At 41.0% G+C, this 26,390-nt stretch overlaps 1 protein-coding gene across 4 annotated transcripts in view; it reads right to left on the bottom strand.

Moving 5' to 3' along the window:
- PAIP1 (poly(A) binding protein interacting protein 1) overlaps window positions 1-26,131 on the bottom strand; it is a 32,207-nt gene extending 6,076 nt beyond the window's left edge. The window contains exons 1-9 of one of the 4 annotated variants that reach the window (XM_044232275.1): window positions 26,052-26,131; window positions 24,197-24,366; window positions 14,949-15,134; window positions 11,316-11,428; window positions 6,406-6,517; window positions 4,798-4,923; window positions 3,438-3,544; window positions 2,779-2,896; window positions 1,933-1,987 (exon numbers count right to left, since the gene is read on the bottom strand). In XM_044232275.1, coding sequence (XP_044088210.1) covers window positions 1,933-1,987; window positions 2,779-2,896; window positions 3,438-3,544; window positions 4,798-4,923; window positions 6,406-6,517; window positions 11,316-11,428; window positions 14,949-15,134; window positions 24,197-24,295 — 916 coding nt within the window. In that variant the 5' untranslated portion in view covers window positions 24,296-24,366; window positions 26,052-26,131. Of the gene's footprint in view, window positions 1-1,932; window positions 1,988-2,778; window positions 2,897-3,437; window positions 3,545-4,797; window positions 4,924-6,405; window positions 6,518-11,315; window positions 11,429-14,948; window positions 15,135-24,196; window positions 24,367-24,952; window positions 25,431-25,727; window positions 25,821-26,051 lie in introns of those variants that run through there. The other 3 variants (XM_044232266.1, XM_044232247.1, XM_044232257.1) reach the window with 3 other exon arrangements.
- Window positions 26,132-26,390: the final 259 nt, after the last annotated feature.

The raw sequence follows: 26,390 nt of genomic DNA, 5'->3' as shown, positions 1-26,390 counted from the left end.
AATAAACAATCTTTAAAAAAAAAAAAAAAAGGATAAGAAGAAAATGGAATTTGATGGTAATACGGAAACATTCTCAGCCAAAGAGAGCAGGAACAAGACAAATACATTTGCACGAAAACTCGATGCTTCTATAAGACTAGACAAACATAATGGAAAGACAGCATATACTGGGAGAAGCCCAGAGACATTTCTGGTCTATGTAAGGAATCACAAACCAGTTAAGAGACGAAATGTGATCCAAGAGAAGTATGGACAAAGACTACAACTAAGCAAATTCTTAAAAGAAAGAAAACAACTGTCGAGAGAAACATGAAAAGAAATTCATTATCAGTAGGAAAGGAAATGAAAATCTACAATTTCGTACAATCTAACTGACAACAATTAGGTCTGGTAATAACTGTTGCCAAGGATGAGAAACAGGAACCCTCCCATTCTGCTGGGGACAGATCATGTGGTATAGTCAGACTGGAAAGCATGTTAGCAACATTTAGTGAAGCAGAAGATGCACATAACTTACAATGTAGTAACTGTACTTCTTCACCCTGAAGAACCTCTCGCACAAGCTCAAGGACTACTTAAAGAGGTCTGTACAGTACTGTCTCTAGTAACGAGTGTGAACCATCCAACTACCCTTAAATAGGGACCTATAACCGGTGCTTTCATCTGAGTGCAGTATTATTTGGCATTTAAAATGAACCAAAGCTATATATACTTCAATGTGAATAAACAGCAAACAAAAAAACTGAATAAGAAATAAGTTGCAAAAGATGTGCACAGTAAGATACCATTTAGGTTCCTGCTACTGTGTGATATTACACTGTTTATAGACCCATAGGAAGTAAAAAGACATCACAATGACCCCAACTTCAGGATGGTAATTACGTCTGGGAGGGAAGCAATGGAAGGACTGGCGGTGGGGGGTCAGGGCTGGGTCATAAGACAAAGTGGTTTACTAGTTATCTGTAGGGTTTTATTTCTTTAAAAACACCCAAAGTGTGCATTAATCTGGCAAAATGACATTGGTTTATCCTTTATAGTGAATCAAAGTCAGTTTTTTGTAGTTTATATAACAATTATATACATAAATATATATATTTTAAGATATTTAAAAAATCTCCCCACAGGGAGCCCAACAGGGCTTGATCCCACAACCACGAGATCATGACCCAAACAGAAACCAAGCGTCAAATGTCCGAAAGACTAAGCCACCCAAGTGTCCCATGTGATTTTTATATTTTGAGTGTTTCAGAATTTAAAGTTGAAAGTTAAGCAGTACTTCCTTCCACCTTCTTTTAGGAACCGGATAGTCAGTGCCTTCTATCCAGAAGAAGCGAACGGGAAAATTCCGAACAAATGGTTCTAATTTTCATCAAATGGGAAAATTTTCCCTTGCTCATACTGTAGTCCCATTTATCACAATTAAAGCAATCTTTCTATAAATGGCCCTTTTCTGGAAGAGGAAGTGTGCGGAGATTTAGATTTTAATTAACTTTGACCTACTGACTATTAACGAAACCCATAATTTTAGTATCTGCAAGTATTAACCCACAGTAATGACTGTTGTACTAGAACAACTAGAAGATGGTTGAGCTAGAACCATCTTCCCCTTCTATCTTAACTACCTGAAAGCTTACAGTATAAAAATGAAATTATTAGAGAAAATATATAACAAAAATGGTTGTGTTTGAGGGATTCTTCCAACCCACTGACCCACTGTGTGTTTTAAAACACTGTACAGTCAGACTTTCCATTTGAAATGGTTCAAAGTGGTTGTCCCTGTAAAGAATATTTTATAGGAGAAAAACATTTACCCTCATCTTAGAACAATGTGCCCATTTCAAAAAGCTGCAACTCCGCACTGGCGAGGGTATGGTTTTCTGGAATTCACGAGATTACCAAGAAATCGGGGGCAAAGCCTGTGAAACGGCCTACCTGGATCAGCTGCGGTGAAAGGAACACCATCAGAGGTATAAAATGTTGGTTCATTCTAGGATGGATCAAAGTGATACAAATACGTAAGCATTTCAAAACTGATTTTTTTAAAGCATATTAATTAATGAGGCCTGGCTAAGGTCACTCATCTGCACTCAATAATGCAGGCACGCACGAGAAACTAGCTTCCTGATAGCCATTTTCATCTCATTGGGAAAAGTCTATGATTTTCAGAATTCTATTCTATTTTCTCAAGTTCCTATGGCTATAACCCTGCTGTCTAGTTGGTCGCACTCATGATGAACTGTTTTGCTGTGTGCTGTGATTTAGCCTTGTGTCAGCTTATTTTTACTTGTGATTCTCCCCTCCCCACCATTTTTTAAGGAATTTCCAAGGCTGGGGTCTTAGGAGCATTTCTCCATTGTTGTGTTAGGTTTGGTCATGTCAGGAGCTTCAGGACATTACTGGTATGGGGATCGCTTTTATTTTCTTAATTTACTATAAAGTGCAAAGTCAAAGTGTGACATGCAGCTCTTTGGTTATAAATTCCCTGGAAAAACTTCTTTCCACAATCCCACACAACTCTGTTCAAGTCACCGATTTCCCTTTCCAGTCAATGGATCTTTCTCTAATCTACCCTTTCCTTAGAGATTCCATGTTTCTTCCTCTATTTACCTGGCCTCCCGGCTGCCATGTGACCCTAAGCCAATGAAAAGAATTACTGGCATTAAATTCTGAGATTTTTTTTCTTTTTTTTTTTGAGAATACCTTTATGTACCTTATCCAGAAGTTCCTGAAATTGGATCCAAGCAATAAACAAAACTTAAAATGCAAATGCTGGCATACCATAAAATAGTTAGGATCATTTTCAGGTGTTGCTTCTCTGTATGTTGAGGTTGCATGAACTCTACCCCAGTTACTTGACCGGAGTTCTACAAGCTTCAAGAGCATTTGTTTCACATCTCTGCGGAAAGAAGTTGAAAAGGAATTAAGGGTATCCACCAAAGTGTTGTCAGACTCTAGAATACCACAGAGTCTTAAAACTATGTTTCATAAATTTAACATGCGCATCTAAGTGCTTTGATTTTTTAGACATTTGCTATACTGACATAACCTTTTTTAAGCAGCCTTGAAAGTTGTTTCATCTAACTCTGACTACATGGTTCTTAAAGGCATTGGCTATCCTGCATTTTTATGCTTCCAACTGGACTTAAAACAGTACTTTATCCAAGTATTTACTGAACAATTTAAAGTCTGAATCATTTTACTTTTCAATGGACTCCTATCTCACCATAGGAAAATCTTAACCTTTTCAATTTATAAATACAACTGAACAAAAAAGGTCAGGTGAACACAGCCAAATACCTTTGAAGAAAACATACTTCTGTAGATTTGTAAGATTTCAACTCTTTTATAGCATATATAAACTCTTTTATAGCATATATAACAGACGAAAAACAATCTCTACAGAAAAAGAAATTGAGCTCTGCTGGCTAGCTACCCACCTGCTGCAATTTGCATCTAGGACAACATTTTCAATTCTCTGAATGATTTCTTCCATATCAGTCTTTCCTTTCTCCTTCCAGGCATCTTCCAAAACCGACCCTGTCAACTAAAAAAAGCAGATAATCAGTAAAATAAGGAATTCAGTAAAGTACGTAAGTTCTATTAGAAAATTATTAGTAGCAGTTCAAGCATTCTTTGAATAAAATGTATTTGGTAAGTTAAATATCCCGAATTATTCTCCACCACCTAACAGTCAGGAATCTCTAAAACCCTGTTTTTTCTGATTGAGAGAAATTAAAGCAGAATCTGAATCACGGTTTTATGTGTCAATGACTATAGGGTATATTCTCTATGGAAGTTAGGCTATAAAATTTTAATCAACCTTTTACTTTTTGAAATACATAGAAAGTATGGAAGCTCTGAATTAAAAAAAAAATACAAACTTCAGGGGAAAAAGATGTGCAGATATAAAACACTAATTCATAGAAACAAAAAAAAAGGCTAACAAACATGAAGAAATGCTTAAGTTCACAAATGATCAGGAAAACACAAAATGAGATTTTTGTTTTTACTCATCCGTCACCTATGACAAAACAATCCCGGGTTGATCATATCCATCACCGATAAGAATATGGGGAAAGCAGTATACTTATTCACTGTCAGTAGGACAACAACCAAACACATACCAGTTTGGCATTTAGAAGGGAAACGTGACATTACTTCTCAAAATAAACTATACGATATTCACTGGCCCACCAGATGTGTAGGAATTGAACCTACATAAACAACTGCACATACAGAAGTGAAGTTACTGAAGAAAGAGAAATCTTTTGGGCTACGCAAAAATCTAAGATCGTTGTTAGATAATAAAAAAGCCACAAAAAGGGTGATTTTATGAGGGCACAAATACAGACATGGGAAAGGAAGGAAAAGAAATTTAGAGACAAAGGGTGAAGGACTTCCATTTTTTTGCTTCTAAATTTACATTTTCATATTTAAAAAATCAGTACAGGGGAGAACGGGTGGCTCAGTTGTTTAAGTGTCAAGTCTTGATTTCGGCTTGGGTCATGATCTCAGGGTCATGAGACTGAGGCCCATGTCGGGTTCTGTGCTCAGCATGGGGTCTGCGTGTCCCTCTCCCTCTGCTGCCCCCCCGTCTCACTAGTGCATGCTCTCTCAAAAAAATAAAATCTAAAAATCAGTACATACTGTCTTTCCAATGTTTAAATTCAAGGGCAAAGCTAAGTGTCAATATTTAAAGTAAAAATTTAATCTTGAATTCACTGCATACTATACTTTCCTTTAAATCATAAATGCGGTAGAAAGATTAATTTTAAGAAAAACATACATAAAACCTACCTTTAGTAATTTTACTGCACAAATTAAGTTGTCATCCATAGGATTAGAAAAGAGGGCATTCAGCAACTCCCGAAGACCAACCTGAAGAATATCCGCTCTTGTCACCTGTCCATTTGTTCCCTTGATCTTTTGGGACAGAAGAAAACGAGAAGCAACGATGCCAAAATATTATAACAGATAAATAAATGGTCTAACGTGTTAGCAAAGTAAGTGTTTTAAGTTAATACAAAAATCAGAAATGCTCTGTTATCTTCACAAAATTAGACTTATTTTACATGTATATAAGATCTCTAATACAACCAGTAAACTACAGGTAAAATTTCCCATTTATCACACAGAACATATGATCAGGATAACGTAAGTCACCTTTATAAATTATTGCTTCATAAAGCATTCTCAGGCCGATTAAGCTACCACCCTTTTTGGAACATGCAGCATTTTCTTATTTTTTATACTATTTAAAAATACTGTTCTGCATCAGAATCGTCTAAGTAAGCTAGCTCTCCAGCCAGAAGAGCCATAGGCTTGGGAGCCATACCTCGACTTTACACTCCCCACAGACCTGGCGTCATTACATCCAGAGGAAACACCTGCATTCTTAAAAGACTCTCCATTTACAGCACATTTTAGAGGAATGTTCTTATTTTGGCTTATATAAAAATTAAACTGAAAGAGTAATGGATGAAATTTTTAAGAAATTAAGTCCATCCAGGGGTACCTGGCTGGCTCAGTTGGCAAAGCATGCGACTCTTGATCTCAGGGTTGGGAGTTTGAGCTCCATGCTGGGAATGGTCCCTACTTTAGAAAAAAAAAAAGCACAATGCCAAAAAAAAAAAAAAAAAGGTCCATCTATGGTAAAATGAGATAGTAAATTAGGCACCAGATTGGACAGGGACTTTTTAGATGCACTGACTGAGATGCACATTTGGTGGTGGGTTCCAGGGTCCTTTCAGCAGTGTTTACAATTAAGTTTTCAAATCAAAGTTAAAGAAGGTATAACCTATCTCTGGGATTAACTAGTCAAGGAAAAAAAATCAAGCAAATCCATTACAAAGTAATATTCAGCACTTACTTGCCTACTAACATATACCCAAATATACCACTAATTTACAAACGTGTTTAGCTACAGACTTTGAACAAAAGCATTTAATGTAGAAGATTAATTTATAAAACAGGACCAAGAAGAACAATCCTGGGTGAACTAGGGTGGGAAGAACCTTAGATACTCTAGTGCCCGCCCTGCCCTTTCAACTCAAAGCTGTGTGTTCTGCAGAGTGTGCTGCTTTTGAGCCACCACCTGAAAGTCAACACACGAAACGTGTGAATTCAAACAGGTATGATTATCTGTACTTCAAGAGCTTACACTTGTAAGGAAACCATGGCTTTCCAAAAGTACACAGACTTTTTAAAACTCCCAGTAACTACTTCCCCGCAGCCTCCCTGCAAACAGGAGAAACAAACATGACGGGACATTCCATTAGAACGCAGGCGCTGCCCTGAGTGGCCAGTGAGGCACCATCTCTTCCTCTCGCTTCACCCGGCCCTATTCCACCCCACATCAGTTTGTGTTCCCACGCTTTGTCAGGACTTAGAACAATCTCTCCTCACCTCCAGGTTGAGATAGAGCTCTCCCAGGAAAAGGACGAACGCATGGAATCGTTTCCGAGTCACTTCGTCGCCTTTTGCAGCTTGATCTTTAACTTCATATTCGGTCCGACATCTAAGGAAGACACACCTTTTAGAGCCACACACTGCTTTATTTTCTGAACAAATAGGATGACCAGCTGGCGGGTTCGCTGTCCACAAGCAATACAGAGACAAGCACCATGCACCAATAATGCCCTGACTTTCTGGAGTAGAAAGTGTTCCTGTCTATCGTAGAGACCAGAACAGGCATCATCTTTTCATATGAAAATTCCTAGTTTTAAGAAACTAATGGGTTTATTTTCACCTATTCTTATGGAATCAAGTTTGTAATCTCTTTAAGCAACACAGGTTTCATGAGGTTCACTGCGTACTGGCACTGGAAAGAAAGAAAATGCCTCATCTTTGTTTTATCAGCTTTTTGGGGCGCCTGGGTGGCTCAGTGGGTTAAAGCCTCTGCCTTCGGCTCAGGTCATGATCCCAGGGTCCTGGGATCGAGCCCCACGTCGGGCTCTCAGCTCTGTGGGGAGCCTGCTTCCTCCTCTCTCTCTCTCTCTGCCTGCCTCTCTGCCTACTTGTGATCTCTCTCTGTCAAATAAATAAAACCTTTAAAAAAAAAAAAAAAAAAAAAAAAGCACTTTTTTATATATTTCTTTTAAAAGCACTGTTTTTACTCAAATTGTCTCTGTAAATGTTCTACTCTTTTACATGAACTTTGAAACACATCTTTATATAGATATATAGATAGATGGTCTCCAGCTAAGCTGAAAATAAAATGAAGTCGTATTAAGCCCATTATCCTTAATAATTTCCGTTATACAAATCAGAGAAATGGAGAAAAAAGACCCCAACTGAAATTCACATAGAAACAGATAGCAATGAGTTTGGTCTTAATATCCAGAGACCAAAGGAGTCAAATAACTTTGTTTCCCTAGCTTTATTTCCCCCGGACTTGGCCCATCTGCCATCCTAGAAAGTATCTAAAACAATCACGGTTAACCTGTCATTGCCTATGGGACTCCTGGGTGGCGCAGTTGGTTAAACGACTGCCTCCGGCTCAGGGCGTGATCCTGGAGTCCCGGGATCGAGTCCCACATCAGGCTCTCAGCTCCATGGGGAGTCTGCTTCTCCCTCTGACCTTCTCCTCGCTCATGCTCTCTCTCACTGTCTCTCTCTCTCAAATAAATAAAATAAAATCTTAAAAAAAAAAAAAAAAAAAAAAAACCTGTCATTGCCTATGTCAGTGAATTACGGAGTCAGCTGTTATTAAAAAGGATTTTTTAAATGTACTTTAAATGTTTACCAATATGGCGATAAATATTTCTTATCTTTATTGATCAGGTGGCAGAAAAAAATTCTAGGAGAGCTATGTGTTTTGTAAAGCTGACTGTTGACAGTTCTGTTAAAGACAAAAAGAGGGGTTTATGAAGACTGAATGGCTTCCATGTATAAGGAATCAGTTGAGGTTGGTTTTGGAAAAAAACAGTAAATTTTTTAAGGGAAAAAGAAGTCACTGCTTACCAAGAATTTACCTCGGGTCAATCTGTGAATCAACCATAAACCCAAGATAATTTATCGTGTCTACGTGGCCTATAGCTTATAAGCTATATTAAATGAGCAACATCTCGTTTGAGTCAGATATGATAAGACATTTGTTGTTGCCTAAACATTAATTATTCATCAGAAAAAAAAAGCTGGGATATCTATAAATGAAACATTCTGGCTAATAATATAAAGGACAACTTAATTAATGCCAGTTTAGTTATCCAAGCACCTTACTGGCTACTCTTTTATTTTATTGGTAGCTTGGATGAAATGACCTTTTTGTTTTATAAATGCAATGACTATTAGATTATACATTAAGATCTATTCATCCAAAGCAAAAGTAAATCCCTACCCTTGTAGCTCATTGATTATCTAGAGGAAAGGGACCTACACCTCTAAACAGTTTAAACTTTTAAAAAGTTTTTTCAATTAGAAAAGCAATGCATGCTTATCTCAGAAAGGTTAAAAACAGAAACAAATAAAAAACAAAGTTGTAAAACCCAGAGATAACTGCTATACAGGTAACTTTTCAAAATACACAAATATTTCTAAAGTTAATAGAATTATACCTTGCTTTTTACTTGCTAAAGGCCTAGCACTTCCATTAGTATCTTTGCCAGTATTACAATATTATGGAAGCACAGATGGGGTAGTCAGAAGAGACGTGGAACAGTGGAGTTCAATCACTTGATAAGCTTTAAAAAATCCAAGGCTCCACCTCAGTCCATCTACATCAGAATTCCAAAGAATGAGGACAGGGTCTTAGAGCCCTATTTTAAGTCCCTGGGGTGACTTTAAGGCATAGCCGGGGGTGAGTAATCCAAGGGAAAAGCAGCTAGCCTTTCTGCCATGCTACCTCCCAGAAGTGCTCATTTCATGCCTTTGCAGAAGCTATTCATCAAGATAAGGCTAAATAGCTTTTTAGAACTTTGTCATTTATATTTTCCCCAAGTTTTACCTACTTAAAGCCATTCCAAATATTTCTGCTAAAATACTGATCTTGGGATGCCTGGGTGGCTCAGCAGGTTAAGCGTCTACCTTCAGCTCAGGTCATGATCCTAGGATCCTGGGACTGAGTCCCCCAGTGGGCTCTCTGCTCAGCAGGGAGCCTCCTTCTCCCTCTGCCTACTGCTCCCCCTGCTTGTGAGCTCTCTCTCATGCCCTCACTCTCTCTAGCAAATAAATAAAATCTTAAAACAAAAACAAAAACTGGTGCCTGGGTGGCTTAATCAGTTAAGTGTCTGCCTTCTGCTCAGGTCATGGTCTCAGGGTCCTGGGATTGAGCCCCACATCTGGCTCCCTGCTCAGCATGGGAGTCTGATTCTTCCTCTCCCTCTGCTCATGTGCTCTCTCTCTCTCTTGCTCTCTAATAAATTTTTTAAAAATCTTAAAAAAAAAATTAAAAACTGGTCTTTTTTTTTTTTTAAGATTATTTATTTATTTATTTGACAGAGAGAGACCACAAGTAGGCAGAGAGGCAGGCAGAGAGAGAGAGGAGGAAGCAGGCTCCCCGCCAAGCAGAGAGCCCGATGTGGGACTCGATCCCAGGACCCTGAGATCATGGCCCGAGCCGAAGGCAGCGGCCCAACCCACTGAGCCACCCAGGCGCCCCAAACACTGGTCTTTTTAAGGGTGCTTGGGTAGCTCAGTTGGTTAAGCATCTGCCTTTGGCTCAGGTCACAATCCCCGAGTCCTTGGATTGGGCTCTGGGCTGGGCTCCCTGCTCAAAGGGGAGCCTGTTTCTCCCTCTCTCTGTTCCTCCTTCTGCTTGTGCTTTCTCTCTCCCTCTCCCTTCCTCTCTCCCACTAATAAATAAAATCTTGAAACAAAAACAAAATAAAAGTCTTTTTCTTACTCATTCCTAAAAGGTCCCTCTTTTCATATTAGCATTCACTGCCATGTGTCATACATTTATAAATTTTATAAATTTATAAATTTCCCTATTTTTTACTTCATATAAATTTATGACCCTTCCCAATATTATAATCCATATGTAATTAGGTTTAATCTCTTGTTTCGGACTTATCATGGATATCATGTCTTGCTTAAAAGGGCTTTACCAACTTACGATTTAATTGTCAATACTGTCAATTTTTTAGTATTTAGTGTTGGCACTTTTAGGGTTTTTTATAGATTTGAAATATATTTTGGAGTAAAGAAACAAGAACTCATCTTTGTTTTCTCCCCCAACAAATGGCTAGCCAGTGGTGTCAGCAGCACAATTTACCCTTTACACACATATGTGAAGTATCTCTATCAAAAGCTTAATTTTGAAGTGTCTCTGGAGTCTTCTGTTGGGATCTTTAGTCTGTTCTAGTCCAGTTTAACCACATGAAGGAATACTTTGCAACCACTGAAAGTATCTTTAAAGAACTAATGGACCAACTATCAAACTCAAAGGCAATCTTGTTATTGAATAAAACGACTCCCATAAGAAAATTAGTTTCCCTAAATTAGCTTATGAATTCAAGGTCATGTCAAAAATATCTAATACCAAAAAGATCAATGAAATTTCACATACTGAGTCTAAAGTTCATTGGAGAAAAGAAGCATGCAAGAATAGCAAAGGAGATTCTACCCAAGAGATGTGGGAAGGGGACCAACCATACTAGATATTAAAAAATTGGGAGCTTTTTAGTAGCATGATAAAATAGGAATAGAACAAGTGGTGAACAGAATATAATTAAACTCTAGACTCAAAACCCCAATACAGGGATGTAGTGTGATAAAGGTAGCAGCTCAACTCAATAAGGAAATGGATCATTTGAAAAAGTGGTATGGGAAAAACTAGTTCAACCTGTGGCAATAAGCTAGAACCCACTCAAACCCAAAGTACAGATGTACTAAGAAATATATAAGAGGTCATTTTTAAGATCTTGGGAAATGAAAAGGCCTTCTAAGCGCAAAACTAAAGGCACAGGGGCACCTGAGTGGCTCAGTTGGTTAGCGTCTGCCTTTGGCTCAGGTCATGATCTCAGGGTCCTGAGATCAAGCCCCACATCAGGCTCCCTGCTCAGGAGGGAGTCTATTTCTCCCTCTCCGTCTGCCACTCCCTCTGCTTGTGCTCTCTCTCAAATGAATAAATAAAAATCTTTAAAAAACAAAAAACAAAACCAAGACATCTAAAACCCAAAGGCAGAGATTACAGGAAAAAAAAAATAAAGACTGATATGGGGGACTATAATTTTTAATAGTATATACAATATTAGAATACAAATAATGGTCCTCCCTACCTTCCCCTGCAACCTTCTACAGTCTTCAGAAAAAAGGAATGGTTGAATTCTAGTAGGTCTAAAACTTTCCCCTTAATTTCATATATTCACACTGACCTTTGAAGCAGCAACTGTCGAAAGTTGCCGCTCTGTGGGCTAATTGTCAGATGATGGGACAGGTAATTACACAGGCGAGCTCCCATGTAAGAGAAATTTAGGATAGACGTGGCCTTTCAAAAAGAAAAAAAGAACCTTTTTAGGACACAAATACGTTGTTCTTAATGCAAATACTTAAGAGCAACATTCTAAAGAAGAAAACATTTCCACCCCTACAACTGACCACACCGTAAAAATATACAAGTCTTTAGTTGTTAGGCAATAAGGAAATTAACTCTCCCTCCCAACTTTACACGAAGAACAAGAAAATATTTAAGTTCTCCCCATCATTTACCTGAGGTCACCAGAAAGCAAACAGACAAGACCTCTTTATACTAATCAATTTTTGCATAAGGTACATGACCCAGTTGCACAGTGCTAATTACGAGTAAGAGTATTTGCCAAACGATTGTTCTGTGGTGTTTTTCAGGCATAGGCTGGCACAGACTTTGGCATCACTCAACCTCCCTGGACTTCCGTCTGATTCCTAAAAGAGGTGAGAAATGGTATCTGGTACAAAAGATTAACATTTAAGAATACTCCAAACACACCTGGGATAGAGAGTAAATAAAGTTAAGCTATTCCAAAAACTAAGACCGTGAAAAAAACACTACATATCAAAGACAGTGTGATATAGCCAAAACAGTACTCAGGAAGCTTTAACTTTAATTGTAAAGAACACAGTTCACCACCTAATATTAGATAGCACATTAAAAGGTTAAGGGACCTGACCAAGGTTACAAAGATAGTAGCTAACCGTAGTCTAGATGTAATAAACGTTTTTGACCCTTTACTGGGTCTACTTACTAGCTGCAGTAACGTAAGCCAAGCTCCTTAACCTCTGTTAAAATATGTATAAAATAAGGGATAAGAGTAGTATCTTCAATCATGGAGGATTAAACAAGTTAATTACATGTCAAGTGTTCAACATTACCTAGCACGTAGTAAGTACTTCCTAATTATTGGGTCTTTTATTTCTAATTACTTCCTTGATTGCAAAGACAACAGACTGGTTTCTCCTGAGATCATTCATAGATGTGTATCCCGTACCACAGAAGACTTGATATTCAAAACTCATCCTTTTCCCATTATGGGCATGGCCCATTTTCCTTTAGTTTTAAAATTATCACAGACAACTTAAAGACGTGAAGTTTCACATGGCTTGTTATTAAAATTTCCTACTACTTCCCCACTACACCTCAACCACTCCCACAGACAACCATTTTCAATTCTTTCAGATGAAAAGGCTTCAACCTCTGTATATCCACGCTCTGTGATTTCAGTTTGGGCATTATTTCTTATAGTTCCCCAACATTGACAAGGAATATCCAGCTTTTATCTTGCATTCCCCCACTCCTCTCCACTATTTCCTAATCTTACCACCCACCAACATGGTCATACCATGATTTGATTAGTTTCAGGTGGACCATGTAATATACAGATTCCACCTTTCTTAAAAAACTTTGTTTTCCCTAGACTTAAATTTTCTCTACTTTGTTCTTTATTTACAGCTCATTGATTTACCCCTAAACTCACAAGTTCCAAGTTTCTTCTTAGAACATTGGAACACAGCAATTATGCTCATCTTGTCAGGGTATCTTGCCTGGAGCCTTCTGCCTAACTCCAGTGAAGCCCACTCCAGCTATTGTCCACGGATCTCCTTTCAGGACAGTGGAGAAAATCCATCTAGCCGCTCCCATAAAATTCTGTTTCGTGGTTTTCTTGCTGTTGTTTTGTTTTTATTTATTTTTATTTGTTTTGTGGTTTCTGGATCTTCATCCATGACTTAATTTCCTTTTTGGTGGAGTACTTCCCTTCAGTAACTTCTCAAGAAGGGTTATAATAAAACTTCAAACTGGATACTCGGTACAAAAAGATGTAGAGAGTCTAGTTTTTTATTTTGTTTTAAGATTTTAAAGCTATCCTTTTAGTCTCATTCCATCCTTGTCCTAGAGTCTTTCAGAGATTCTGCACTAAGTCACGGTGGTTTTCAACTTTCCGCACTGGCTCGGAATTCAAATTTTTTAGATCTGCCTTTCTAGTTTCCAAAACTGGTACTTTCATCTCCTTTCCTCATCTCAGCCCCTATAGGCTTCTGGTTTCTTAAAATCCCCTTCTTTGTAGCGGTATTTGGGGAGGAATCAAAGTTGAATATGTATGTTTAATCTGCCATTTTTATAACAGGTCTTCTTTTGTTGGTTGCTACGAATAAATTCCAATGAAATTTAAGAACGTTTGGTGAATCTGTGTGTCACAGACACAGAATACTGACAAACAGGGAGTAGTAGCTGAAGAACTGGCTTTGAGATAATCACAGAAACTGCAGTTTGTTACGTTACAGCCCTGAAGAACTAGAACCAGGCAGAAGAGTTGAAACTGAATAGAAGAGAAATTAGAAAAGCATTAACAATTTCTCCCATTTTCTTCTCATATTTCTTTGCAATCCATTTAGGGGCCCAAAGAAGGCATCAGGACAAATGGAATAATTCTGTACTCCTAAAATCTCAAGCGTGTTGAGAAACCCGAGAGTTGGCCAGGTCATACTGAGGGGTCCAGTAACTACCCAGAACAAGTCGTGAAGGTAGTCAAATGAAACATTAACTGGGATGAAAATTACCTGCCATCATAATCACCCTTCAATATATTCCAAATTCAAGTTGCTCTTTCAGCGACGTCTTAAATAGAAATATAAACTTGTGTATTTTATCTCCTACTGTTTTTGGTCAGTTTCTAACAGTGCCCTTAAATTTGTCTTCAAAAATCCAGCTCTGGGGCACCTGGGTGGCTCAGTGGGTTACAGCCTCTGCCTTCAGCTCAGGTCATGATCCCAGGGTCCTGGGATCGAGCCCCGGTCAAGGCTCTCTGCTCAGCGGGAAGCCTGTTTCCCTTCCTCTCTCTCTGTCTCTGCCTGCCTCTCTGTGCACTTGTGATCTCTGTCAGATAAATAAATAAAATCTTTAAAAAAAAAAAAATCCAGCTCTATTGTTCCTCCTGAAAATAGCATTAGTGTGTAACAGACCAATATGCTAGCATCACACAAAATTTAGGTTTGAACAATCTAGATTGACATTGGACTTATGGGATTAAGATGGAAATCAATGGAAATTTAAAATAAACATAAGCATAAATGTTAAAACTCAAGACAGTGTTTTACGGTCTGGCTTTTTTTTGGGGGGACTTTTTTATGAAGGAAGATAGTTCTCCCATGATTTTCTTTTTTCCCTCCCATACTCCAAAAGTGCTTATATAATTTAATACCTAGGAGAACAAAATTGCACTCTGTTTGTGTATTGTTAATTTCAGATCCTATAAAAACAGAGGGAGATAGGAAAAAAGTATGATACTTACCTAGCCTTTCTCATAAATGCCCAATATTCCTTTCAACTGCCTGTACAGAGCCTTGAATCTCCAGTCTGGCTCTAGATCTGGATCACCAAGCTACAGGAATCTCATATAATAGAGACTTGAAAGCTCCCATGAACCATAAAGAGTTAAAGAGCATGGAGGCCTGTGCACGTGAAGGTGAAGGAGCAACGAGCACCCCTGGGCTTTAAGGAAGTATGTGAGGATGACCTGTGCCATCAGTCAACCTACCTGTTGATAGATGAGTTCTACAAGTTCTTGCAAAGCATCATCTGTTGTAACCCAGCCATTCAAGGTCTCTGCAAACTGTTCAATTTCAGTTTCAAAACTGCCAGGCTGCTCTGTAAGATGATTCAAAAAATCCTGAACATATTCTGATAGAGTAGGATAATCCTCACAACCATCTTCATAGGATTCCTATAGATGAAAAGTTTTTTTAAAAAAAATGTTTTAATCCATGCAACTGGCTATAAGATGAACCTGAGACAGCTTTAAAGTGAGAAGTCTCTAGCACCAACAATCCTTCACATGATAAAATGTTATTTTCCTCAATAAAATTAAGCGCACTGAATCACTCATCCTCACCCAATGGCCAAAATGTTATATTATAGCAGAAGGACTCCATCTAACTGGGTAGGAAGTTGTCTTCTCATTCTGGCAGATTTACAAGACAACTGAGAAAATGTAAACCAATATTTCACTATAATACCATTATCAAAATTACCAGTAAGAGAGGACCCATGTGCCTGAATCATGCCCACAGTGTTTGCTAAGCAGAATAGGTAAACAGACAGATTAAATGTCTGAGCTCAAAACTCAATCCAAATTAAATGACTCAACTCTAGGGGAGCCTGGCTAGCTCAGCTGGCAGAGAAAGGAACCCCTCATCTCAGGTTTGAGCCCTAAACTGGCTATAGAGATTACTTAAAAATAAATTCAAAATTTTAAAAATGACGCTAAAATAAGTTAATATTGATGAAATTCAAATTTATTCATCATAAACATTACAGCTGTGTAGAGGAGGATTAAGTGAGTTAATGAATAAACATCTCTAGACCAGTGACTAGCACACAAGGCATTAGGTAAGCAAATTTCTACGTTGCTGGGAAAATACTAAAACGTATTCCAATGCCATAACTGTATTCTCATACCTAAAGATTATACCTAAGAGTATCCAAAAGAGCAGAATGATAAAAAGCTATGCTTCTTGGGATGTAAGATGATACTCCAATTAACAAGCTAATCGCCACCAATTGCACGTATACTATGTGACAGTTTAAGAACTTTGCAGGGCTGTTTCAATCCCAAAAACCTTTGAAGCATTACTGTTCCCTGTGCACAGATGGAAGAAATGAGCACAGAGCAGTTACATCACATTGTTACCCATTCAAAACCGTTTGCTGAGTGCATACTAAGTGCCAAATACTGTTCTAGGTGCTGGGGGTATGGTCTTGGCAAAAATCAAGGAGACAAAATCCTCCTCCAGTGGAGCTGATCTTCCATCACAGAAGACATGATTCAGACATTAGGATATACTATGGAAAATAAAGGGGGGGGGGTGCTGAAACTAATTTAACACTGTATGTTAACTATACTGGAATTAAAATTTTAAAAAAGAACAGAGGGACACCTGGGTGACTTAGTCGTTTAAGTGCCTGCCTTCGGCTCAGGCCATGATCCAAAGGTCCTGGGATTGAGGCCCGCACTGTGTTCTCTGCTCAGCAGCAGAGAGCTTCTCGGCTTCTCCTTCAGTGATCTCTTGCACTTTCTCTCATAAGTAAATGAAATCTTTAAACAATTAACAAAAAATGGGAAGAATTCTGAAGAGTTATATAATCTGAGAAAAAAGAAAAAAGTAAAACCAAAAAACCCAGCCATACAAATATCTGAGAACAGAGTTTCTACGTTGTAGGGTCCAGAAACCTCGTAGGCCCCAAGAAGATAGGTGTTTACCTGACACCTCTGAGAAAGAAAAGCCAGAACAGGGAAACTGAAGATGAGGCGATAGCTAACAAGATCAATGAGGCAGATGGGGAAATCGTGTAGGTTCTTGGGAAATACAGGGAAACTGGCTCAAAAGCCAGTGGAAAAAACACTGAGCAAAGGCATAGCAGCTAGGATATGAACAAGGAAGGACATGTACCAACTTAATTTGTGCAGTCACACACCTAGTTAGAAGAACAGCACAAACAAATCCTGTACTTCTAACCTCTATGCTATACTCCAAGTAACTGACAAAGGCTTATAACCCAACTATGATATACGTATGAGAATATTCATTGCCCAAAATTCATCTAACAATCTATCAACAAAGAACAGGTTAAATATACCACCTTCTACCCACATAAGGGATCATACAGGCACCTAACAAGATATGACAATACAAAAATCACCAATGTGTTAAACGAAAAGAACACAACCATTATTTTCGTACAGTTTAATTTTAACAGATTAACAGACCATGAAAAGCTCTGGAAAAATAGACAAGGGATAACAGTAGTTAGCTCTGGAATAAATAAATGCTCCTATTATGAATACTGACCATTTTTTAAAATAAAATTGTGAAACCTGTTCATCATTATAAATGCATACATTAAATATACTTTATATTAGCCACATACATATGTGAGTTTTACAATTAAAAACAAGTTTTTTTTTTCCAATTTATTTATTTTCAGAAAAACAGTATTCATTATTTTTTTCACTAAAAACAAGTTTTTGAGGGGCGCCTGGGTGGTTCAGTAGGTTAGGCCTCTGCCTTCGGCTCAGGTCATGATCCCTGGGATCGAGTCCCACATAGGGCTCTTTGCTTAGCGGGGAGCCTGCTTCCCCCTCCCTCTCTGCCTGCCTCTGCCTACTTGTGATCTGTCAAATAAATAAAATATTTTTTAAAAAAAAGATTAAAAAAACAACAACACATTTATGATATACAGTTTTATAGACTCATAGTGTCTCTATTAATGATAGAGAAAAGCAAGAACCATACAGGTCCCAACTGAAGGTATTAATTTCTGGTTTGTATCGAATGTCATTCACTGTGGCAAAAATTCAGTCTTTTCAGTTAAGACCAACTCTCTTTTTTTTTTTTTAAAGATTTTATTTATTTATTTGAGAGAGAGACAGTGAGAGAGAGCATGAGCGAGGAGAAGGTCAGAGGGAGAAGCAGACTCCCCATGGAGCTGGGAGGCTGATGTGGGACTCGATCCCGGGACTCCAGGATCATGACCTGAGCTGAAGGCAGTCGTCCAACTAACTGAGCCACCCAGGCGCCCCAAGACCAACTCTCTTTTAAGAAAATTTGAAGTCTAGGGATGCCTAGGTGGCTAGCTGGTTAAGAATCAGACTTGACTTTGGCTCAGGTCATGATCTCAGGGTTGTGAGACAGAGTCCTGTGTTGGAGTCCCTGCTCAGCGGGGAATCCACTGTAAATTCCATTCCCTCTGCCCTTTCCCCCACTCACACGTGCACATGAGTGCACATTCTCTAAAGTAAATCCTTAAAAAGAAAAAAAAGAAGTCTGAAGTCTGAAAGTAAAAAAGGATAGAGCTGCTCTGATTATAAGCATTACAGGGGATTGATTGATCAAGGGGGGGGTGCCTGGTTAGCTTTGTCAGTGGAGCAGGTGACTCAATCTCAGGTCACGAGTTCAAGCCCCACTCTGGGTGTAGAGATTACCAACTATAAATAAACAAAATAAACAACTACAGGGAATTGATCGGAACCTGATTTTTTTTCTTTAATATTTTATTATTTATTTATTTGACAGACAGAGATCACAAGTAGGCAGAGAAGCAGGCATAGAGAGGGGGGAAGCAGGCTCCCCACTGAGCAGAGAGTCCACTGCAGGGCTTGATCCCAGGACGCTGAGATCATGACTTAAGTAGTACTTACTTAAGCAGAGGTTTAACCCACTGAGCCACCCAGGTGCCCCATCAGAACCTGTTGTTTTAAGCACAAAAGGAAGAACAGCATATTGTGGGCAGAAGAGGAGGACTCTAACGTGTTTATTTCTCTAGTACCAGATTTTTCAAATACAAATTTTGTCAGTCTTCAAAGTGGAGTTAGATGGCTTGCAAGCTGAGGAATAAAGTTTTATGTATTTTTCTTAGAATTCTGACATTAGGAGGTACATCATTTCACAGAAGATGCTCTCAAAGCACTGCTAGAGATAGAACCCGAATCCGAAGCAGCAGGAATAAAAGGAAACTGATCACTTAGATGGTGGAATAATCAAGAAGGCGACTTCAGTTAACTGGGTTGAAGGGGGCAAGAGTGTGAAAGAAATGAGTCAATACACCATTTTTAGCCTGAGCAGCTAGTTAGAATATAAAAAAATAAGACGTTTGCACAAGATAAACTCTTTTTAATATTTAAGTTTCAATGGGAGATCTTCATGAACTAGTCAAAACAAATGGAAACACAGCCAGGACTTCAAAGGGAGAATTAGATTTCAGATATCAGTAGACAGGGAGGCAGTGGTCAGATTCTAGGTGATAGGATCACCAAGGCAGGTAATAAAATGGAAAAAAAGAGAACTGCAAGGACCACAGTCTGAGCAAAGGAATGACCTGCAGGTTGGAAAGATGAAATACCTCCACAGTGCCCTAAGCAAAAAGTAAAAAAGTAGTCATAGAAGCAAATGCTACAGAATAATTTCACAGGTGAAATCTGAAAGAACAACGGTGGCATCCCGGGAATGAAAGCCTATGCACAGAGAGGAAAAAATTAAAATTAGCATCTTAACCATTCAGTTCTTATAAAGAGAAACTTCTAAAAGACTGAAATGGTACCCTTGGCGCCTAGCACCAGACCTGACACACTGGGACTTGTTAAACTGCGCAGACCATATTGTGGTCAAAGTCTACTGGGATGAGGGTGTAGAGCACAGATTTTCAGACCCAAAGAGCACCAGGAAAAGTCACAAAAGGAAGTAGCAATTCATTTAGGGGGATCAGTCAGCAGAGGTTTGAACAATGAGAAATAAATACTAAGACTGATCACTTTTACATCTTGGAGAACATCACTACTGAAAGGCAGAAGACAAACAGGCAGTAACTTGAGGGGAGTGTTCTTACATAAATGCTGGGATTGTGTGTGTGTGTGTGTGTGTGTGTGTCTGTATAGTAGGGGGATTTCTGTCTCTTAATAAATGCCATTTTTTTTTAAGGTTTTATTTATTCATTTGACAGAGAGAGAGAGAGAGAGAGAACACAAGCAGGGGGAGCAAAAGAGGGAGAAGCAGGCTCCCTGTGAAGCAGGGAGCCCAATGTGGGGCTCAATCCCAGGACCCTGGGATCATGACCAGGGCTAAAGGTAGACACTTAATCCACTGAGCTACCCAGCTGCCCCTTAAATGCTTTATGAATTTCTATGTAGAATTTTTGGTTCTAGTAATTGACCTGTGATTAAATATTCAAGATGTAATGGTTTATCATCAGAGAAGCAGCAATAGGCAGGGACAGACAGATACAGCAACTCCCTGGTAAGAAGGCACGGAAAGCAGTGGATTAGAGGAAGGACTCTAAGATAAAAGCGTTCAGAATTTTGGAAGGGTTAAGAAAGCACAACAAAAGACTATCATAAAGTCTTTTTAGAAAGAACCATGAATTCTTGGGGTGCCTGGGTGGTGCAGTGAGTAAAGCAGCCAATTCTTGGTTTCAGCTCAAGTCATCAACTCTCATTGGTGAGATCGAGCACTGCGGTGAGCTCTGCCCTCAGTGCAGATTCTGCTTCGGAATTTCTTGCCCTCTCCCTTGACCCTCTACCCTGTACTTGCCCTCTCAATCTTTAAAAAAAAGGAAGAAAAAAAAAAAAAAAGCATGAATTCTTTAGAACAGATCCAGCTCAAAGATACCCAGATTTTCTTGCATATAAAAGCAGACCCAAGGCTTTTTTTTTTAATGTATTTTTAACACATTTAAATGTATTAAATGTAAGGTATTTTTTTAAAAATACCTTTTTTTTTTTTAAGATTTTATTTATTTATCAGAGAGAGAAAGCAAGCACTGGCAGACAGAATGGCAGACAGAATGGCAGGCAGACGCAGAGGGAGAAGCAGGCTCCCTGCTGAGCAAGAAGCCCGATGTGGGACTCCATCCCAGGACGCTGGGATCATGACCTGAGCCGAAGGCAGCTGCTTAACCAACTGAGCCGCCCAGGCGTCCCGACCCAAGGCATTTTTGTCTGTTTTGTTCACTGCTGTATCTGCAGTGCTTGACTAAAGGTAAATAACTACCTGTTGAACAAGTGAGTGAATTATGGCTACTACAAGGAAAAGTCTCCGTCACAACAAAACCTTATCCTAAGAGTCAAGGAAAAACAAGGATATTTCTAGTCTGTGAGCAAGTGGACAGAGAAAAATACTTAGCACTGACAGAGGTAAAAGGGTAAATGAGTAAGACTAGAGAATGCACTACAGCATGGGGAGCAAGCTTGAATGATTAGAGAATCAAGGTGGATTACAAGCAAATGAGACAAGTCAGTGAGCAATTAGAGCTCACACATTCCATCTAAGGGGGCTGCCTCCATTCAGCTCCAGACCACTTTTGTTCTATCAGAGTAACAGCCCAGGGGCGCCTGGGTGGCTTGGTCGGGTAAGCAACGATTTGATTTCAGCTCAGGTCATGATCTCAGGGTGGGGAGATGGAGACCTGCCTCAGGCTCCATGCTCACCTCAGAGTCAGCTTGAGAAGCTCTCTTCCTCTTCCTGTGTCCCTCCCCTGGCTCAGGCTCCCATTCTTTCTCAGTAAGTAAGTCAAAAAAAAAAAAAAAATAGTACAACCACATATTGGGATTTCAAGAGAAACCAGAAAATGAGATCTGCAACATCTAATTTAAGTGCTGTTAGCTTATTAAAAGGAGCTCCCCCCACACTCCCCAAAAAGAAACCCACCAGGGCCAAAGGAGATACACTATAGGCCACACATGAGCCATGGGCTCCCAGTCTGCTCTGTGCTTTGCCAGACTGAACACATAGGTAGCTCATCTAATAGAGGGTATCAAGGAATGCCTAACAGAGGACAATGGCTCAAAGTTAAGTGAACGTGGCTCAGTACACTGCTCTGTAGCCCAGGAGTCACTTGAAATATGCAGAACTATGTAAACTAGTTGGTACAGAACTCTGAAAAAAAATTGCATCCCTCCTATCATAGAATGGCCCAAGTGAATAGGGAGACAAACAGAAAAGTTTTGTGGCTATTTGAAAGTAAGTACTCTTTACTAGTTTTTCAACTACTCACAGCTCTCTAAGCATTCCTTTCCTGAGCCAAATACAACTTTTTGGCAAGAACCCAAGTTGTTGTCACTTCTACTTTACATGAATGACAGCCCCTTTCACCCCAAATCAACTGCTCTTCCTGCTTGCCTGTATTTTCCCCTTCCCAGCCCCAAAGCTTTGCATGGAGTTTCTGAAACAGCACAGCCTTCCCATACCTTTCCTATCAAAAAATGGAAGGAAAGCACTGCCCTTCCCACCCCCACCAAGAAGTAACAAAACAGGTGTACCACCCTTAGTTAACATGTAAATACAAATTAAAACCAGAAGTAGGTACTACACCCCCACCAAAGCTTAACAAAATCCCAAACGCTGACAAGGAAGCAGAACAACTGAAAATCACACACTACTCAGTGTACACTGAAACAGTCTCTTTGGAAAACTATTTGGCACTATTAAAGCTGGTTACCAGGGTGCGTTGACTTCAAGCCCCACATTAGCTGCAGAGATTTAAAAGAAAAATCTCGGGGGGTGGGGGGTAGGAGAAGAAGAGTTGGCTACCCTATGTCCTTTGAATTTCACTCCTAGGAATGTACCCAACAGAAACGAGGGCAAACATCCACCAACACATGGACAGACCAGCACCCCTATTCACAAGAGCCCCAAAATGGAAACTACTCAACCGTTTATCAAGAGACAAAGAAGGAGGAAAAAAAGACAAATGGGACTATGGTATATTCACACAATGGAATGCTAGGAGAATAAGTCACCTTCAACTATGAGCTACAACATGGATTAGATGTTGAATAAAAGCGTGAAAAAGATATTCTGTAAGACCCCAATTATACAAACTTTGAAAACAGGCAAAACTTGTTAAGTCAAGGTAGTAATTAATCTAGGAGAGTAGTGATGATTAGAAGGGGTTGGAAGGAGTTTGGGGGATGTAGATGATGTTCCTTTTCTTGATTTGGATGCTGGCTGCCTGAGAGTTCACTTCGTGAAACTTTGAGTTAACCTTTATGTACATTCTTCTGTATTAAATGTCAATAAAACTAAGAAGTCAGGAAACATGAGACTTCTGCTAAAGTATCGTCATTTCTTTAACCGTCTTATGATTCCTGCCTCACTTACATACAACTGATTGCTATGTATTTACCCAGGACATATCCCTTTCTTTTTTTTTTTTTTTTAATTTGTTTTTTTAAGATTTTTATTTATTTATTTGATAGACAGAGAGAGATCACAAGTAGGCAGAGAGGCAGGCAGAGAGAGAGGGGGAAGCAGGCTCCCCGCCAAGCAGAGAGCCCGATGTGGGGCTTGATCCCAGGACCCCGAGATCATGACCCGAGCTGAAGGCAGAGGCGCCTGGGTGGCTCAGTGGTTTAAGACCTATCCCTTTCTATGGATCCCAATTGGGCTTTGTATCTCCTCCCACTTTAGAAAAATGTGATCGATTTTTTTAAGTTTTTTATTTTTTTATTTGACAGAGATAGAGATCACACAGAAATAAAGAGATCTAGGCAGAGAGGCAGGCAGAAAGAGGGGGGAGAAGCAGGCCCCCCGCTGAGCAGAGCCCGATGTAGGGCTCGATCCCAGGACCTGAGATCCTGACCTGAGCTTAGAGGCTTAACCCACTGAGCCATCCAGGCGCCCCAATTTTTTTAAGTTCTTATATTGACAAAGATGAATCTGAAAATTTAAAAGTTCTTGGGACCTGTGTAAACACTTTATCAAAACCCCTTCCATGTCTTCATAACAGCAGTTAATTAGAACCAGCAAATTGGTTTTAACAGAGCCCGGGATGTGTAACATTCAAAAGCCCACCTCAAGTTAGTCTGCAGCAAAACCATGTTGTAGTTTACCCTAAAACTACCAATGAATATTCAGCTATCTTGTTAAAATCAAATTTAAAATCAGCTTTGCTAGGCCGTTATTCTATAGATGATGGTCCATTAAGTCTGAACACAAATCTTAGTTTTATATGCCGACAATGCCCTTAACTATATCCTGTATTAGCCTGGAAGTACTCTATATTGGGAATACAACTGTGAGAAGAGATAAGGTCTACTTTCAATTTACATTCTGATACTTAGACCATGGTAACTGCAAAATATACTCCTGAATTAGTTTTGTTTCTTCAGGAGTTCAAAGAATTCACAAAGTTTTTGTGTAGTAGAAAGCACAGAATACTGATTAATGAAATACAGTAATAGCCACATTATCCCAGTAATATTAACTCAGAACTGCAGTAAAAAGGCCTACTTACTGTATAATTAGAAGAATAACCTGATGGGTAAAATTCAGGAGCATTCGCAGACAGCTTAGACATTAATACAGGAGCTACAACCACCTGGGGTTTAGCCATCGCTGACTCCAAGTTCTGCTGCGGGATATTATCCTGTGAACTAGGTGGAGCTCTCAGGGGCCTCGTTTGTTCTGAGAAAGGAAAAACGAGGTGTTAGACGCATTCATTCCTTTGTATAGCAACTTACTATCTACTGAAAAACCAAATGAGAAGGGCTGGGTTTTAAGGGTTAAACAACAACGGTCACGAATTTTAAGGTTATCGCCAGGATATATACAGAAAGCCTGCAAAAAGAACAATAGACTTGCTTTAGCTCATCTATGGCCGTACCTGCCTCCTGAATGAATGCTTGAGGGCTTTCTTTTCGTTTCTTCTTTTTTAAGGAGTCGGGGGTTAAAAGAAGGGGTTGCTCGCCTAAGGTCTCCCGTTCCAGGGCTGGGAGGGGGAGGCGATTTTTACTTCCTCCCCGGACAGCAGAACTCGGAGACCGCGCACGGGGCCCCTCCCCCAGCCGGGGCGCACAAAGGATTCCTGCAGCCACCTTCCAAACCCCCTTCCGGGCCCGTTCCCACCCCGTTAACCGGGCCCTTCGGGGAATGCTTTCGGGGAACCGGGGGGGGGGGGGAGGCGGAAACGGCGCGCCGAGGTCGGCGCGCGCGGAGGGCCGTGGGGAAGCGTTGGCCCAGGAGGACGGGATCCCCTAGAGCAGCTCCGTACCTGGGAGCGCCCCGGGCCGGGGAGGCCTCTGGGGGCCGGCGGGGACCTCGCACTGGGCCCCTGGCGGCGGGGCCGTCCTGGGCTGGCGCAGCGGCGGCGGCTGCAGGAAGCCCGGGGCTTTGGGCTGCGGCGGCGGCTGGTGCCGCGGCCGCTCCGCAGGCCCCGCTCCGTTCGGGAAACCGCCGCCCTCAGGCCCGCCCCCTCCGCGGCCCAGGCCCCGGCTCCGGCCCCGACCAGCACCTGGGGCCCGATCGAAACCGTCCGACATGCTCCTCCTCCTCCGCCTCCGCCGCCGCCGCCGGGGGCCGCTGCCGCTGCGCTCGGGAGAGGACGCGGGGGGAGGCGCCGCGGGCCGGCTCTCGCCGCCGCGCTCACTCGGCCCTCATGGAGGAGGAGGACGGCGGGCCTCTCTGCTCGGCTCCTCGGCGATTCGGGCGGAGCGGACGGCAGCTGGAGCACCCGCCGAACCCGCCGCTCCAGAGCGCCCGCCCCCCGCGGCTGCCCTTTGCTTTTCGATTCTCCCCAAAACCCGGCTCCCCCGCCTTTCAGCGCGGCGGGGGCGAAGGCGGGTCACAGCGGCCCCCCGCGGCCCGGAGGCCCCGGGCGCGCCCGCCGCATCTGCTCCCGTTCGCGGCCGGCTGGGAGCCGCGGCCCAACAGGCCGCCCGGCGAGCGGCGTCCCGGCCTCCAGACAGCCCCGTTAGCCGCGGGGACCCGGCGGGAGGGGGAGCATCTCGTTCCCCGCCGCCCGGCCGAGGCCAGAGAGGGGCGCTTACCCTAGGCGGGCCCGACCTACGCGGTGGTTCTCAGGAGAGAAGTGCGAGACTGACGGTTGATGCCAGGAAAATAAAAATACGGGGGGGGGGAGGGGGCGTGGAGGCAGCGCCAGGGTTCGCGGACGCGCAGCTCCGTGGGCGCGCAGGTGTGCTCAATGACCCGGCGCCGGGCCGCCGGGGGACTGGTCGGGAAGGAGGGCCCCGGGACAACCTCTGCCACCTGCCCGGTTGGCCGCGGCGAAGGGAAGCAGGAACACGGTCAAAATGCACCGCCTCCCCCGCCCCTTTCAATTCACGGCAGGTATTTATCCTGGTAGGCTTTACCTAAGGTGCCCAGGCTTCAGTCTTCTCCCTTTTCTCTTCCCGTCCAGAAACGTTCAGGAAATGCACTACCTTTCAATGAAATTCCCCTCTTTTTCGTCGACTGCTAGATCTGTCCAATAAAAATATAGTGCGAGCACAAATGCAAGCCGCTTATGTAATTACAAATTTTCTAGAAGCCACATTAACGAGTGAAAAAACAGGTGAAATTATTTTTAATCTATTTTACTTACCCCAATTTATACAAAATGGTAGCATTTCGACATATAACTAGTACAAAAATATTAATGAACTGTTTTCCCTTTTTTGGTACGAATCAAAATCCACTGTGTATTCTACACT

The sequence above is a fragment of the Neovison vison genome, chromosome 1, assembly GCF_020171115.1.
Source record: "Neovison vison isolate M4711 chromosome 1, ASM_NN_V1, whole genome shotgun sequence".
Classification (NCBI taxonomy): Eukaryota; Metazoa; Chordata; class Mammalia; order Carnivora; family Mustelidae; genus Neogale; species Neogale vison.
This window is presented reverse-complemented; position numbering and strand designations above follow the sequence as displayed.